General features: G+C 47.7%; 2 protein-coding genes across 3 annotated transcripts in view; both read left to right on the top strand.

Annotated features, from left to right (window-relative positions):
* The window catches only part of ppfibp2b (PPFIA binding protein 2b), a 79,851-nt gene extending 78,739 nt beyond the window's left edge, over nt 1-1,112 (top strand). Inside the window, exons 27-28 of the mRNA XM_041838278.2 lie at nt 376-441; nt 740-1,112. Of these exons, the coding sequence (XP_041694212.1) occupies nt 376-441; nt 740-802 (129 nt within the window). The 3' untranslated portion in view covers nt 803-1,112. The remainder of the gene's footprint in view (nt 1-375; nt 442-739) is intronic.
* On the top strand, nt 372-9,719 carry LOC121532346 (rab15 effector protein-like). 2 transcript variants are annotated; one of them, XM_041838281.1, is made up of 3 exons: nt 372-441; nt 8,056-8,115; nt 8,323-9,719. In XM_041838281.1, the coding sequence occupies exon 3, from the start codon at nt 8,362-8,364 to the stop codon at nt 9,238-9,240; it is 879 nt and encodes a 292-aa protein (XP_041694215.1). In that variant the 5' UTR covers nt 372-441; nt 8,056-8,115; nt 8,323-8,361; the 3' UTR covers nt 9,241-9,719. The 2 variants fall into 2 exon arrangements, with proteins under 2 accessions (XP_041694215.1, XP_041694214.1); XM_041838280.1 differs by lacking the exon at nt 372-441 and having other exon boundaries at nt 7,655-8,115.
* The last annotated feature ends 3,450 nt before the right edge of the window (nt 9,720-13,169 follow it).

The raw sequence follows: 13,169 nt of genomic DNA on the forward strand, positions 1-13,169 counted from the left end.
ATATAGCAGTCTGATACCCGACTGCACAGTTGATGATGTGGCACGCAATCATTGGCTTATGCAATGCAACAACTGCAATGTAGTCGGCCTGGAACGCGACCTATGACTTGAACAATGGTGCTTGCTCAGCAGCTAGATCCTTCTACCCTGCCATCCATCATGCATGGGACTAAACAAAGCACTGTGTGTTATGTCATTGATGTCCTGGCCTGTCAGTAGTACAAGTAGCTCTATTCAATCCGTATCGCGGAAGTTTAGCATTACTGCGTTCACAGGAAATGCTGCATATGTCGGCTCAATCGGAAATGAACTTCAGCGATACAGTTTGAATAGAGCCGCTAGGCGTTGTGTTTGATGAAAGGCCTGACTTTGCAGATGGCGGCGACAGAGGGGACCGTGCTGCAGATAGAAGCTCTGTCTGAGGGAATTAACCACCTCACAGTAAGTAGCTCCTCGGTCAGCCTCGTTCAACAAGCTTTTTAAATCTGTTTAATTAAATAATCAAATAACCAGGTAACAAAGTATTTCCTGTTAAGCTGTTTTGTTTAGCATTTCTCCTGTGGCACTATGCTGTTCTTATATTTGCTAACAGCGGGTGTTGCAACTGAACAAACAGGCTTCAACAAATAGATTTTGAAGTTACTTTGTTGGGACATTAGCCTTAAGCCTTTAACTGACAATAAACATTGCAGCATAACGCACCCTGCTAACCCCAGTTCCTGGCCCTTCTTGCTTTCAGTATTTGCTTAGCCGAGATGAGGTTCTGAAGGAAATGAGACGGCCTCAAACGGCACTAGTCTGAGAGGATGCCACGCTGCCCACACTAACCAACGCAGCCAATCAACCAAGGGAAAGCGCAGCCTCATACCAACCAGTCCTCAACGCAGGGGGCTTTAACAGCAACCTCATCTGGCCATATCCCTTATCTCATCATAATACAGGACTATAATGAACACTACTTCTGTATTAGTGACAGAAACACAATGAACGTTGAAGCAATTCTGTGTTACATGTGTCATTTGAGTGTAGCTCTTCACCAAACTAAATAGTATGTACTATACTATGTACTACACCTCTTTAAGGAATACCTGGGATAGGATAAAGTAATCCTTCTAAAAAACATTGTAAAGTGGTTATCCCACTGGCTATAAGGTGAATGCACCAATTTGTAAGTCGCTCTGGATAAGAGCGTCTGCTAAATGACGTAAATGTAAATGTATGTACTTTGTATTTTTTGTGAAAAGTATTGGCCTACCACAAGCCACTTAAACATTCATTAATGTGCTTTTTTCTCTATGTAATCTCTTACCCTGTAATATTGCCCAAACTGTATTATTTTGTACGATATATATATCATATTTTACAACTTGTTTATTACGTTTGTATACTGAACTAAAATATAAACACAACATGTAACAATTTCAAAGATTTTACTGAGTTACAGTTCATATAAGGAAATCAGTCTATTAAAATACATTCATTACGCCCTAATCTATGGATTTCACATGACTGGGAATGCAGATATGCATCTGTTGGTCACATATACCTTATCATGCTAAAACATGAGGTGATGGTGGCGGATGAATGGCACGACAATGGGCCTCGGGATCTTGTCAGGGTATCTCTGTGCAGTCGATAAAATGCAATTGTGTTTGTTGTCTATAGCTTATGCCTGCTCATACCATAACTGTAACGATTCCGGCAGTCTGAGTCGGTTCCTGTCGGTGTATTAGTTTTTCTGCTCGGGATCTCCAGTTTCCCGAGGGTTCTGGAACGCTCCCTGCCTGGTTGCCGGGCTACGTTGCTAGGCGGGAGCTCTCCTGATTTCCACACCTGCATTCCATCAGCAATCTGCACACCTGGCCCTGATCATCACCTTCATAAGCTCTGACCTGACATCCATTCCCTGCCGGATCGTTAGCCATGAACAGTATGTTTATCAGTGGATCAGCCTTAGAGCATGTAGCGTTAGTTTTGTTGTTTTGCACCTTGTTTGCTTGTTTTGTACTTACCTCCGTTTTGTTCCATCTGCAGTCACTCATCCGGAACCTTCACCCAACCTCTGCCTGATGGTCGGGCGGCTGCCGAGCCATTACTGGACCTACCACTGCACCCTCAACAACCCATCCACGCCACCCGCTCTGTTCCCTGGATTATTCAGCCTCACTCGTGGATCTATTAAATAAACACTCACCTTTGGTTCAATTTACCTTGTCCTGGTCTGCTTCTGGGTTCTGGCTTAGTAAACCGTGACAGAACGATCCGGCCAGTAATGAACCCAGCGGACCTGGACTCTGTTCGCCATGCCATTACCCATCAGGAGAAGATGTTGGGCCATCATAGCACGGAGCTACAGGAGATCGCGTTGGCAGTTCGGAACCTTTCTACCGGTCTGACGGAGGTCCAGAACCAGCGCAAGTTTCCGGTGGAGGATCCACTACCGGTTTCACCCATCTCGCCTGCCGCTTCTGGAGCTGTGTCCTTCCGTGAGCCCAAGGTTCCGACGCCGGATAAATATGAGGGGGAGCTGGGAAGATGCCGTTCTTTCCTTATGCAGTGTGGGTTAGTGTTCGATCTACAGCCCTACTCTTATGCCACAGACAAGGCTAGGATAGCCTTTGTGATTGAGTTGCTGCGTGGTCGAGCGCTGGAGTGGGCTTCAGCCGTTTGGGAACGACAAGACCCCTGCATGGCGTCATACCAGGGGTTCACGGCCGAGATGAGGAAGCTCTTCGACCATTCCGTCCGAGGGAGGGACGCAGCTAGGCGCCTGTTTTCGCTTCACCAAGGAACTCGCAGCGTGGCCGACTTCGTGATCGAGTTCAAGACGTTGGCTGTGGAGAGTGGGTGGAATGAGGAGTCTCTGCAAGCGGCCTTTTACCAGGGTCTGTCGGAGCAGCTCAAGGATGAGTTGATCTCCTATCCGGAGCCTAGTGACCTGGACAGCTTGGTAGCCTTGTCTATTCGGGTGGATAATCGAGTCCGAGAGCGAAGGAGGGAGAAGCAATGGGTTCCGTCCAATCGATCAGCTTCTCAGGTTCCAGTCGGGTCGGGGATTGGACCAGAATACGTCGATCATCGTCCACCACACAGGATTAGTGGAGAGGTCCTGTCTCCCGATTCTGAACCAATGCAAGTAGGGCGGCACGGGTTAACCAAGGAGGAACGCCAACTCAGACGTAGGACTAACTGTTGCCTCTACTGTGGTGGTTCGGGACATTACCTCGCCACCTGTTCCCGGCGGTCGTCAAACTGCGCGGCTCGCTAAAGTTGGGAGGACTTTTAGCGAGCCAGTTTCGACCTCTCAATACCTCTGTCAGACCCCGTTTCCGGCTACCCTTATGAACAGGAATCAGAGCTTAGCGATTAACGCTTTATCGATTCAGGTGCCGATGGAAGCTTTCTTGATGCCGAGTTGGTGGAACAGCTGGGGCTTTCAAGGAGCAATTGCCGGAAGCCATTGAAGCGACCACTCTGAACGGCAGTAGTCTGGCACGTATCACGATGAGGACTGAACCGGTTAAGATGCTGTTGTCGGGGAATCATTCGGAGATGATTTCATTCTTCATTCTGCCGTCTTCCCATGTTCCTCTGGTCCTTGGATACCCCTGGCTGAAGGAACACAATCCCACGTTCGATTGGGTGACGGGCAAGGTAACGAGTTGGAGCCTTGATTGTCATGCTAACTGTCTCAAGACTGCCTGTCCCCATTCGGTTCCCAGTCAGGTGATTGAGGCTAAACCCCCAGATTTGTCCCTGGTTCCCGAGACATATCACGATTTGGGGGAAGTGTTCAGTAAGCAGAAGGCTCTGTCACTCCCTCCCCACCGACCATATGATTGTGCCATCAACCTGTTCCCTGGAGCTGTCTACCCCAAGGGAAGGTTATACAGTATCTCCCGACCTGAACGTGAGGCTTTGGAGACCTACATCAAGGAGTCCCTAGCTGCTGGTCTCGTTCGTCCCTCGTCATCACCCCTGGGGGCAGGATTCTTCTTTGTGGGTAAGAAGGATGGCTCTCTTCGACCTTGTATTGATTATCGAGGGTTGAATGACATCACGGTCAAGAACAAGTATCCCCTGCCCTTGATGAGCTCTGCCTTCGACTCCTTACAGGGTGCTACGGTGTTCACCAAGCTAGACCTACGCAATGCGTATCACATGGTCCGGATCAGAGAGGGGGACGAGTGGTTGACGGGTTTCAATACACCGATGGGTCACTTCGAGTATCAGGTGATGCCGTTTGGACTGACCAATGCTCCAGCGGTATTCCAGAGTATGGTGAACGACGTCCTGAGAGATATGATCGGTCTCTTTGTGTTTGTTTACCTGGATGACATTCTGATCTTCTCGAAGGAACCTTCCGACCACGTCCAGCATGTCCGGCAGGTTCTGCAGCGACTGTTGGAGAATCGCCTGTTCGTGAAGGCCCGAGAAGTGCGAGTTTCACGCCCACACGACATCCTTCCTCGGGTACATCATCTCCAGGGGAGAGATTAGGATGGACCAGGAGAAGGTTAGAGCGGTTCTGGAATGGGCCCAGCCCGGTACGAGATTGCAGCTCCAGAGATTTTTGGGGTTTGCGAATTTCTACCGCAGATTCATCCGGGATTACAGCCGTGTGGCCGCTCCGTTAACTGCCTTGACTTCCAGTATCAGGACCTTCAAGGGGAATCCGGAGGCGGATCGAGCGTTTCTGGATTTGAAGAGGCGATTCACCAACGCACCGATTCTCTCTCAACCGGACACGGCCCGTCAGTTCGTCGTTGAAGTGGACGCGTCTGATGTGGGAGTTGGCGCCATCCTGTCGCAGCGATGCTCCACGGACAGTAAACTCCATCCCTGCGCCTACTACTCTCGTCGCCTTTCGCCTGCGGAGAGGAATTACGATGTGGGTAACCGGGAGCTTCTCGCGGTGAAACTTGCCTTGGAGGAGTGGCGCCACTGGTTGGAGGGGGCGGAGCAACCGTTTATTGTCTGGACTGACCACAAGAATCTTGCTTACGTGCAATCGGCTAGACGCTCTCAACTCCCGTCAGGCCAGGTGGGCGTTGTTTTTCGGACGATTCAATTTTTTCCCTGACGTTCCGACCTGGATCTAAGAACGGCAAGGCGGACGCCTTGTCCCGGATGTTCTCCAAGACGGAAGAGAGTGGGTCCAAGACCGAGACAATTCTCCCCGGAACTGCGTCGTGGGAGCAGTTAGGTGGAAGATTGAGGAGGAGGTGATGGCGGCCCTTCGGACGCAGCCCGGTCCCGGTAACGGTCCACCCGGTCGGTTGTTTGTGCCTGAGTCGGTTCGTCCTGCGGTCCTCAAATGGTCCCACGCCAGCAAGATGGCTTGTCACCCTGGCGTGGCTCGGACGATGGCGTTTCTTCGCAGACGTTTTGGTGGCCTGCCATGGCCGAGGATACTCGGGGTTTTGTTGCTGCCTGTCCAGTGTGTGCGCAGAATAAGAGTACCAATCGGCCCAGCTCTGGACTACTTCACCCCCTTCCTATTCCCCGGCGACCATGGTCGCATCTGGCCCTGGACTTTGTCACTGGGTTGCCCGCTTCTGAGGGGAACACGGTCGTTCTGACTATCGTGGACAGATTCAGCAAGTTCGCCCACTTTGTGCCAATTGCCAAGCTTCCCTCTGCCTCGGAGACGTCCGAGATCCTGGTTAGGGAGGTTTTCAGGGTCCACGGTTTGCCCAGTGATATCGTTTCCGACCGTGGCCCTCAGTTTACCTCTGCTGTCTGGAAGTCCTTCTGTTTGGCCATTGGAGCTACAGTCAGTCTCACATCTGGTTTTCACCCCCAATCTAATGGTCAGGCGGAGAGAGCCAACCAGAAGATGGAATCCACGCTACGCTGCCTTGTCTCTTCCAACCCCACCTCCTGGGTCTCTCAGTTGCCTTGGGTTGAGTATGCCCACAATACTCTCCCTACATCTGCCACTGGGATGTCTCCCTTCCAGTGCCTGTATGGCTACCAACCTCCCTTGTTCCCTTCTCAGGAGAAGGAGCTCTCAGTGCCCTCTGTTCAGGCCCATATTCGTCGTTGCCACCGGACCTGGCATCGGGCCAGAAAGGCACTCCTTAGAGTTTCGGACCGGTATCAGCTCCAGGCGAATCGTCGCCGGATCCCCGCTCCCACCTATACCATCGGAGATAGGGTCTGGTTGGCCACACGGGATCTTCCGTTACGGACTGAGTCTAGGAAGTTGTTACCGAAGTTCATTGGTCCGTTTGTGGTGGAGAAGGTGATCAATCCGGTGGCAGTTCGACTCAAACTACCGAGGACGCTCAGAGTCCATCCCACCTTTCATGTCTCCTGCCTCAAGCCTGTTTTCCTCAGTCCTCTGTTGCCTCCTCCGCCTCCTCCTCCTCCTCCTCGGATGATCGGAGGTGGTCCTGCCTACACGGTGCGACGCATCATGGATTCCAGACGGCGGGGCCGGGGTTTCCAGTATCTCGTGGACTGGGAGGGGTATGGTCCTGAAGAGAGGAGTTGGATTCCGCGGCGACAGATCCTAGATGCTGACCTCATTCATGACTTCTACCGCCTCCATCCTGGCGCTCCGGGAGTCCGCCCGGTGGCGTTCGTCGGAGGGGGGTACTGTAACGATTCCGGCAGTCTGAGTCGGTTCCTGTCGGTGTATTAGTTTTTCTGCTCGGGATCTCCAGTTTCCCGAGGGTTCTGGAACGCTCCCTGCCTGGTTGCCGGGCTACGTTGCTAGGCGGGAGCTCTCCTGATTTCCACACCTGCATTCCATCAGCAATCTGCACACCTGGCCCTGATCATCACCTTCATAAGCTCTGACCTGACATCCATTCCCTGCCGGATCGTTAGCCATGAACAGTATGTTTATCAGTGGATCAGCCTTAGAGCATGTAGCGTTAGTTTTGTTGTTTTGCACCTTGTTTGCTTGTTTTGTACTTACCTCCGTTTTGTTCCATCTGCAGTCACTCATCCGGAACCTTCACCCAACCTCTGCCTGATGGTCGGCGGCTGCCGAGCCATTACTGGACCTACCACTGCACCCTCAACAACCCATCCACGCCACCCGCTCTGTTCCCTGGATTATTCAGCCTCACTCGTGGATCTATTAAATAAACACTCACCTTTGGTTCAATTTACCTTGTCCTGGTCTGCTTCTGGGTTCTGGCTTAGTAAACCGTGACAATAACCCCACAGCCCCCATGGGGCACTCTGTTCACAATGTTGACATCAGCTCACGTGGCCCGCGGTTGTGAGGTCGGTTGGACGTACTGCCAAATTCTCTAAAACAACGTTGGAGGCGGCTTATGGAGGAGAAATGAACATTCAAATTCTCTGGCAACAGCTCTGGTGGACATTCCTGCAGTCAGCATGCCAATTGCATGCTCCCTCAAAACATGAGACATCTGTCGCATTGTGTTGTGAAACAAAACTGCATATTTTAGAGTGGTCTTTTATTGTCCCCAGCACAAGGTGCACCTGTGTAATGATCATGCTGTTTAATCAGCTTCTTGATATGCCACACCTGTCAGGTGGATGGATTATCTTGGCAAAGGAGAAATGCTCACTAACAGGGATGTAAACAAATTTGTGCACAACATTTTAGAGAAAGCTTTTTGAAATGGAACATTTCTGGGATCTTTTATTTCAGCTCATGAAACATGGGACCAACACTTTATATGTTGTGTTTATATTTTTGTTCAGTATATGTTTTCGAGGTTACCTGGACACATCCCTGATAAAAACAAGGCACTAGGTCATACTGCAAACAAACACACCCAACACTTAATACAGCTAATTTCTATTGGATTAACAAGAAACAGGTTTTTCCATGTTTCCACACATAATTGGCATATATTTGCATAGGCAGATGTAGTCCTTGTGGTAAGTCCCTTTAACAAGTCACAAGACCAGAGGATCCCTTCTGTAAGAGAGGAAACACTAAGGGAAGCCTGCTCTCTAGGAGTTAGGTAACCCAGTGAACTGTCCAAACCCAGGCATAACCTGTATGAGGATCCTTCTGCTGGTTGTTCATCTGCTTCAACCCAGCACATCCTAATATCTCACCAGGGTTCCAGAGAGGAGAGAGGGGCTGGAGCTGTTCCAAACATCAAAGGCAGACCCATACTGGTGAGTTGTAATTTACTTATTACTTTTTTACCATTCTGGAGCAAACACAGTACAATCCAAATATGTTTGTAGCTTCTAAGGTTTGGGTTCCATTAGGGTTGAGTACATTCAACCCCTGTTATTACACAAGTATAATTTATGAAACTTTTTTCATCTGAATTAAAATTTCTACAACAATAAACTATGCTGTTGTTATCATATTTCCAGGTTATAAGGGAAACCACCCTCTAACCTAGTCCTGTAAGCATGGGGAAGATAGAGAGCAAGCAACCAGCCCCAGACATTCCCAAGATAACCTCAACCTGGTGGGAGACGCTAGAGAAGAAGCCACCTGCCCCAACCATGACCATTCCAAACATTAACTTTAATTTCCCAACCCTGTGGGGGAGGAGAGAGAGCAAGCCACCAGACCCAGACATACCCAGTATATTCTCCACCTTGTGGAGAACCCCCAACAACCCCAATGATTTCGTCCCTCTATTCAACGACTGTGTGGGGATAGCTGCAGCTAGGACCCAGGAGTATCTCCTATTCCTGGACCCAGAGGACAAGTTCCAGCCCAGCCCGGCAGCCCTCAACGATATTTTCCTAATGACCTATATCACCCAGAGCAGCCACCTCCACATGACCGACTCCTTCAACTGCACCACCATGACCAAGCAGCAGCGCATCCTCCTGGGTGCTGACTGGGTGTGGGCTGTACTGGAGAGGCCCACCAAGAACCCCCGCATCCAGATCGCCGTGCAGATCCTGCACCTGCCCGAGAGGGGGGGAGGGCCAGCCGAGGACATCCCTCCGGAGGTGTACACTGAATCCATGCAGATGGCCAAGATGGAGTCTGCTCATAGGAACAAGGCAGAGAGGATGGTGGATTTCTGTGCCTCCATCGGTAATGACTGCTACGCCCTCTTTCTCCTCTTCGGCCGCAAGGGCGACCCGGGCAACATCTACGGGGTGCTGAGCAACAACTTTCACGCTGCTATAGGGAAGACTAAGATCAACCGTGCACTCATTGAGAATTTCTTTAAAGGGTCCAGGTACTTACACACGCCCACTGGAATGCTACAGGCTATCATCACCAAGAGAGATTGTGACCCTTTAACTCTGCTCATCAAGTTTACCTGACCAGTGTGATCGATGACAGTACAACCATATGGTACCTTTCAGATGACTCTGTGTTTACTGTAGTGTTTCAAATGGGGGGAAGGACTGTTGTGATTGGTGGGTTTATGCTTGCCTGGGACTCGGGGACCCAGTGTGCTGAAATTGGCCCGTGTCCATGTCTCATGTGTGTACTACTGACCCATGCCTGCTGACAGCTGCTCACACCCCCATGGTTAGTATTTCTGTTAGGGCTCTATTCAATCAGATCCGCTTTAACCGACATCCGCATAGCGGTTCTTTTGGCAGTGTCGGAGGTGGAACTGCGTTAGAACTGTCAAATCCAAAGCGGCTCCTGGCATTATACCTAAAGCGGACATTGCCATTGGCTGCACAGAGTCGCATTAAGAGAAATTCCATGCAACCTTGTTTACAACTTCTAACACTGGAATGTGAGATGTAATCTACACCTGGAGTAGGCTGATAGAAATCCTCATTATTTTGTTGAATGGTTTTCAATTTGAGCATCATTATTTCTATATAGCCTACAGTTTCTCGTTCTGAACTTCTAACGCGAGTGGGACGGGTGTGGCTTCATGACAATGATCAATAATTTGCTAGTAACAGATGACATTCATATTCTGACTATCTCTGAAACTCACTTACCTTTGATGATACAGTGGTAGCAATACAAGGTTATAGCATTTGCAGAAAAGATAGAAATGCCAATGGTGGAGGTGTTACTGTTTATATACAGAACCACATTCCTGTGAAGATTAGAGAGGATCTCATGTTAAATACTGTTGAAGTAATATGGCTACAGGTTCATCTTCCTCACCTAAAGCCAATTCTGGTGGGAAGCTGCTATAGACCACCAAGTGCTAACAGTCAGTATCTGGATAACATGTGTGAAATGCTTGATAATGTATGTGATATCAATAGAGAGGTATACTTTCTGGGTGATTTACATATTGACTGGCTGTCATCAGGCTGCCTACTCAAGATAAAGCTTCAAACTGTAACCAGTGCTTGCAACCTGGTTCAGGCATCAGTCAACCTACCAGGGTGGTTACAAACAGTACAGGAATTAAATCATCAACATGTATTGATCATATCTTTACTAATGCTGCAGAGATTTGTTTGAAAGCAGTATCCAAATCCATTGGATGTAGTGATCACAATATCGTAGCCATATCTAGGAAAACCAAAGTTCCAAAGGCTGGGCCTAATATTGTGTATAAGAGGTCATACAATATGTTTTGTAGTGATTCCTATGTTGTTGATGTAAAGAATATATGTTGGTCCGTGGTGTGTAATGAGGAGCAAACAGATACTGCACTTGACACATTTATGAAATTGCTTATTCCAGTTACTAATAAGTATGCACCCATTAAGAAAATGACTGTAAAAACTGTTAAATCCCTGTGGATTGATGAGGAATTGAAACATTGTATGGTTGAGAGGGATGAGGCAAAAGAGATGGCAAATAGGTCTGGCTGTACAACCGATTGGCAAACGTACTACAAATTGAGATCATGTGATTAAACTGAATAAAAAGAAGAAGAAACAACACTATGAAACAAGGATAAATGACATAAAGAATGATAGTAAAAAGCTTTGGAGCACCTTAAATGAAATTTTTGGAAAAAAGGCAAACTCAGCTCCATCATTCATTGAATCAGATGGCTCATTCATCACAAAACCAACTGATATTGCCAACTACTTTAATAATTTCTTCATTGGCAAGATTAGCAAATTTAGGCATGACATGCCAGCAACAATTGCTGACACTACACATCCAAGTATATCTGACCAAATTATGAAAGACAAGCATTGTAATTTTGAATTCCGTAAAGTGAGTGTGGAAGAGGTGAACAAATTATTGTTGTCTATTAACAATGACAAGCCACCGGGGTCTGACAACTTGGATGGAAAATTGCTGAGGATAATAGCGGACGATATTGCCACTCCAATTTGCCATATTTTCAATTTAAGCCTACTAGAATGTGTGTGCCCCCAGGCTTGGAGGGAAGCAAAAGTCATTCCGCTACCTAAGAATAGTAATGCCCCCTTTACTGGCTCAAACAGCCGACCAATTAGCCTGTTACCAACCCTTGGTAAACTATTGGAAAAAGTTGTGTTTGACCAGATACAATGCTATTTTACTGTAAACAAATTGACAACAAACTTTCAGCATGCTTATAGAAAAGGACATTCAACAAGCACAGCACTTACACAAATGACTGATGATTGGCTGAGAGAAATTGATGATAAAAATATTGTGGGGGCTGTTTTGTTAGACTTCAGTGCAGCTTTTGACATTATTGATCATAGTCTGCTGCTGGAAAAACGTATGTGTTATGGCTTTACACCCCCTGCTATAATGTGGATAAAGAGTTACTTGTCTAACAGAACACAGAGGGTGTTCTTTAATGGAAGCCTCTCAAACATAATCCAGGTAGAATCAGGAATTCCCCAGGGCAGCTGTCTAGGCCCCTTGCTTTTTTCCATCTTTACTAATGACATGCCACTAGCTTTGAGTAAAGCCAGTGTGTCTATGTATGTGGATGACTCAACACTATACACGTCAGCTACTACAGCAACTGAAATAACTGCAACACTTAACAAAGAGTTGCAGCTAGTTTCGGAATGGGTGGCAAGGAATAAGTTAGTACTGAATATTTCCAAAACTAAAAGCATTGTATTTGGGTTAAATCATTCACTAAACCCTAAACCTCAACTACATCTCGTAATGAATAATGTGGAAATTGAGCAAGTTGAGGTGACTAAACTGCTTGGAGTAACCCTGGATTGTAGACTGTCATGGTCAAAGCATATTGATACAACAGTAGCTAAGATGGGGAGAAGTATGTCTATAATTAAGCGCTGCTTTGCCTTCTTAACAACACTATCAACAAGGCAGGTCATACAGGCCCTAGTTTTGTCGCACATAGACTACTGTTCAGTAGTGTGGTCAGGTGCCACAAAGAGGAACTTGGGAAAATTGCAGTTGGCTCAGAACAGGGCAGCATGGCTGGCCCTTAAAAGTACACAGAGAGCTAACATTCATGACATGTACAGTGGGGAAAAAAGTAGGATTTTTAATGAATTTATTTGCAAATTATGGTGGAAAATAAGTATTTGGTCACCTACAAACAAGCAAGATTTCTGGCTCTCACAGACCTGTAACTTCTTCTTTAAGAGGCTCCTCTGTCCTCCACTCGTTACCTGTATTAATGGCACCTGTTTGAACTTGTTATCAGTATAAAAGACACCTGTCCACAACCTCAAACAGTCACACCCCAATCTCCACTATGGCCAAGACAAAAGAGCTGTCAAAGGACACCAGAAACAAAATTGTAGACCTGCACCAGGCTGGGAAGACTGAATCTGCAATAGGTAAGCAGCTTGGTTTGAAGAAATCAACTGTGGGAGCAATTATTAGGAAATGGAAGACATACAAGACCACTGATAATCTCCCTCGATCTGGGGCTCCACGCAAGATCTCACCCTGTGGGGTCAAAATTATCACAAGAACGGTGAGCAAAAATCCCAGAACCACCTAGTGAATGACCTGCAGAGAGCTGGGTCCAAAGTAACAAAGCCTACCATCAGTAACACACTACGCCGCCAGGGACTCAAATCCTGCAGTGCCAGACATGTCCCCCTGCTTAAGCCAGTACATGTCCAGGCCCGTCTGAAGTTTGCTAGAGTGCATTTGGATGATCCAGAAGAGGATTGGGAGAATGTCATATGGTCAGATGAAACCAAAATAGAACTTTATGGTAAAAACTCAACTCGTCGTGTTTGGAGGACAAAGAATGCTGAGTTGCATCCAAAGAACACCATACCTACTGTGAAGCATGGGGATGGAAACATCATGCTTTGGGGCTGTTTTTCTGCAAAGGGACCAGGACGACTGATCCGTGTAAAGGAAAGAATGAATGGGGCCA

This window comes from Coregonus clupeaformis, chromosome 6, assembly GCF_020615455.1.
Source record: "Coregonus clupeaformis isolate EN_2021a chromosome 6, ASM2061545v1, whole genome shotgun sequence".
In the NCBI taxonomy this organism is placed as follows: Eukaryota; Metazoa; Chordata; class Actinopteri; order Salmoniformes; family Salmonidae; genus Coregonus; species Coregonus clupeaformis.